We start from the raw sequence: 3439 nt of genomic DNA on the forward strand, positions 1-3439 counted from the left end.
GCCCCAGGGCCTTTGCACTGCTCCTCGCCCCCTGGCCTGTATGGATCCTCCCCTGAGTACACGCGAGACTTGCTTCCACACCACCTTCACAGTGCTTGGCTCAAATGTCACCGTCTCCCTCTCTGCTTGCCCTGCTTTAGATTCTAGACTACTTATTCCCACCTACAACACTTCATGTTATTTATTTATTTATTTTTTCCTTTTTGTCTTTTTTCGTGACCGGCAACGGGATCGCAACCCTCGGTGTGGCGCCCACACCACGCTCAACCAGTGAGCGGACCGGTCTCTATATGGGATCCAAACCCTCAGCGGGAGCGCCGCTGTGCTCCCAAGCGCCGCACTCTACGGAGTGCGCCACCGGGCCGGCCCAACACTTCATGTTCTAACACACTTCAAAATCGAGTTTGCTTCCTACGTTTCAGAGGTGGGACAGTCTACTGGAGACTCTCTACCTCCCATTTTCCTTTTTAGCTTGAAAACCAAATCTATTTCTTTCTCACCTGTACTTTAATATTGTCCAAATGGATGAACTATTTTTTAAAGTATTCCACATGGAACAACTGTCATCTTTGTCATAAAAAAATGTTAAAATTAAACAATTTGGCTAGATTTAAAAACTAAAGGATGATCTAACCTTCTCTGCCACTGTCCTTCCTGCTCACCAACTTTCTATCCTTCCCAAGCAGCCCGTCAGTGAAGTTCCTGTCGTTTTTTTGTTTGTTTGTTTTTCTGGGAAGAACAGTGAAAGGCGGTAAAGGGTGAGAACGACAGGAAACTCACCTGGAGCGGACTCCCACATCAGCCTGATGGGTTGGTAACACAGAGCTGCCCGGCCACGTGGGGTTTCCCTCCTCCAACTGCACTGGCCACCACAGCGGAAGGCAGGGGGTCCAGCAGCAGGGGGTTCTCGGCGCAGGGAGCGGCGCTGTGCGCGCTGGGGGCTGCTGGCGGCAAGGAAGCCTCCTTTGCACATGAAGGGAAGGGGGCTTTCCTAGACAGGTCGTGCATGTCTGCAAAAAGGATGGGATAAACGCATTTAAGAAAGGCTTCTGATCTACCCACACACAGCATTGTGGCTACAGGTGCATCTTGAAAAAACACAACCCTATTTGGACAATGACTAGAACAATGACAATTTTTAAAGCAATTTTGAAGCATAAAATGAAAAAAAAAAAAAAACACTATGATTACATGAAATGGTTGTAGATAATTTATGAAAAGATATTAACTAAAACCTAACTAAAACCGAATGCTCACGTTTTTCTGGAAGGGCAGAGTTGGATGCAGGTAGCAGTGCTAAATACCTTTTACATGGGAGGACTGAGCATCTGCATGTGGGACTCCAGGGCAGAAGGGAAGGAATGGAAGGAAGGGATGAGTCCAAAGGAAGAACTACTTTCCCACTAACTAAAGAGGGAGTATCTTTGTCAAGCAATAGTTGAGGGTAAGCAGAGACTTCAGAAGGAGTAGAGAAAGGAGAGCAAACACCTAACTGGGATATTTGTGAACTATTACACTTTGCAACAAAGGCTGGGCACAGAGAGAAACACCAGGACAGCTGGGAGGCAAGGCCACCCAGAGCTCAGAGTAAGCTGCCATCTAGAATTAGGGTAGCAGCAAAAGCAAACCTGTGAACTTGCAGAGAAAAACTTGCTCGAACACCACCTCATCTGATGCACCCCAGGTGTATGGGTGGGGAGGAGTGAAACATTGGAGTGTTTCCATCAGAAGTTTCCAGCAGGGACTCCCTTTCTCTGTCAAGTGTGCCTGAAGGTGGACACCTACTAAAGGGTCAGAGTGGCTGCCCACGTGACTCCAAAGGCTCCTAAGGACAGACTTGCTTCATGCTTCTTCTGCACCTCCCAAAACATCTACTCCTGTGCTGGCACATCAAACTCTCAGTAACGGATTGGCTGACGACGTCAACTGGGTTCCGCCTTGAGGAGATGGCTGGAGACCCGGTGCTTCGTGAGCACTCCAGCTGACCGGATGAACTCAAGAGCCGGCCACGACCGCTCATCACCCCGGGTTATTCTAGCAACGTAACTAAGCACTCATGCCAGGAACACTTGGATATCTTATTACAGTGATTATTGCACTTGGAACTAAGACCACAAATAAACCAGCAGTACTGATAAACTAAATTGCAAAGAATAGTATTAAGGAAAACTGAATCAAGATGAAAGGTTCTACCACATCTTTTAAATTTTAATATGACACTAAATACCAAAATGTTATTATATTTGGAAGCTATATAACCTTTAAAAGAAAGTTACCACTTAAAAAACTTGTCAAAATACATAAAATTTCAAGAATGTTTGCAAATTCATTAATGTTTACATTTATAAAGGTTTTGTAGCAGCCTTTTCATATTTAGTATTTCCACACGGTTCATTACTAAAGTTTTATTTATTCATTTATATTTTTGCTTTCTCAACCAGCTAAATTACAGTTAGTTTTCTGAAACTGAGTGCATCTAAAACAAATGTACACTCCCGGACTTATAATCCTCTAAAGGAGAAAAAAAGGATGTAGCTTTGCAACTTACACATTTTGCTAAAGTGTACCTAAATATATTTTCAATTGACCTGTATATTTATTAGACATCTAGTTAACCACCTAATGAAAGTTCTTTGTAGAAGTTTCACCAAACCCATTTGACAAATAATAACTGGAAGAGTGTATGCATAGCTTATGGATTTGTTTTCCATCTCAGTTGCATATGTAAGTGTTATTTTAGGTCATTTTTATGCAGAGAGACAATAAAATATGGATACCTACTATCGTAACAGAATAAAACAGAAGCAAATAACTTTAGTAATTTACTTTTTTAAAAAAAATGCATCCAAGGTATGGTGTAAGAAACTGACCACTAGATAGATTCTCCTTTTCCAGGAGTTTCTGCAGGGAAGTGCAAGAACTCTGCAAAGTCCTCAGGACACAAGGGTCCTCGTCCCTCCATTTCTGACCTCTTCAAACACAAGCAAGCTGCTCAGCACACTCTAATTCAGGCCTTGTTTAATCCTGCTTATTGTCCAGAGTTTCTCAAGTATTATTTGCATGCTTTTTAAATTTAGTAAAGACATCCTGGCCTATTTCCAAAACTTCTCTCCCTGCTTCACAATTTCCCATACTTATCCTTCCATCGGGACATACGGAGTCCTGAACAAAGAATGGGGATCAGAGACCCTCCCGCATGGGGCGGGCCAGGCAGGGCAGTGGTTTGGGGTGGCCTAGCCCAGATGACGAGATCGGGTGGCCTCACCACAGACCTGGGAATTCACAGATTCAGGTGGCACTGACTTCAGTCCCTATTTTGGGTGGCTTCACAGCCCTGGGCAGTGCAGGTGGAAGGTCCTCTGCAGAAGGCAGAAGGTCACAGAAGGGTCAACATCTCGCTCAGGAGAGACCTCTGCAGCTGCACACAGCACATCAGAAT

The 3439-nt window shown here is 44.3% G+C and overlaps 1 protein-coding gene across 1 annotated transcript in view; it reads right to left on the reverse strand.

Annotated features, from left to right (window-relative positions):
- Positions 1-3439, reverse strand: part of IRS2 (insulin receptor substrate 2) — a 33675-nt gene that overhangs the window by 14410 nt on the left and 15826 nt on the right. Inside the window, exon 4 of the mRNA XM_008581060.1 lies at positions 781-1010. Within this exon, the coding sequence (XP_008579282.1) occupies positions 799-1010 (212 nt within the window). The 3' untranslated portion in view covers positions 781-798. The remainder of the gene's footprint in view (positions 1-780; positions 1011-3439) is intronic.

The sequence above is a fragment of the Galeopterus variegatus genome, unplaced genomic scaffold (assembly GCF_000696425.1).
Source record: "Galeopterus variegatus unplaced genomic scaffold, G_variegatus-3.0.2 Scaffold2245, whole genome shotgun sequence".
Lineage (NCBI taxonomy): Eukaryota > Metazoa > Chordata > Mammalia > Dermoptera > Cynocephalidae > Galeopterus > Galeopterus variegatus.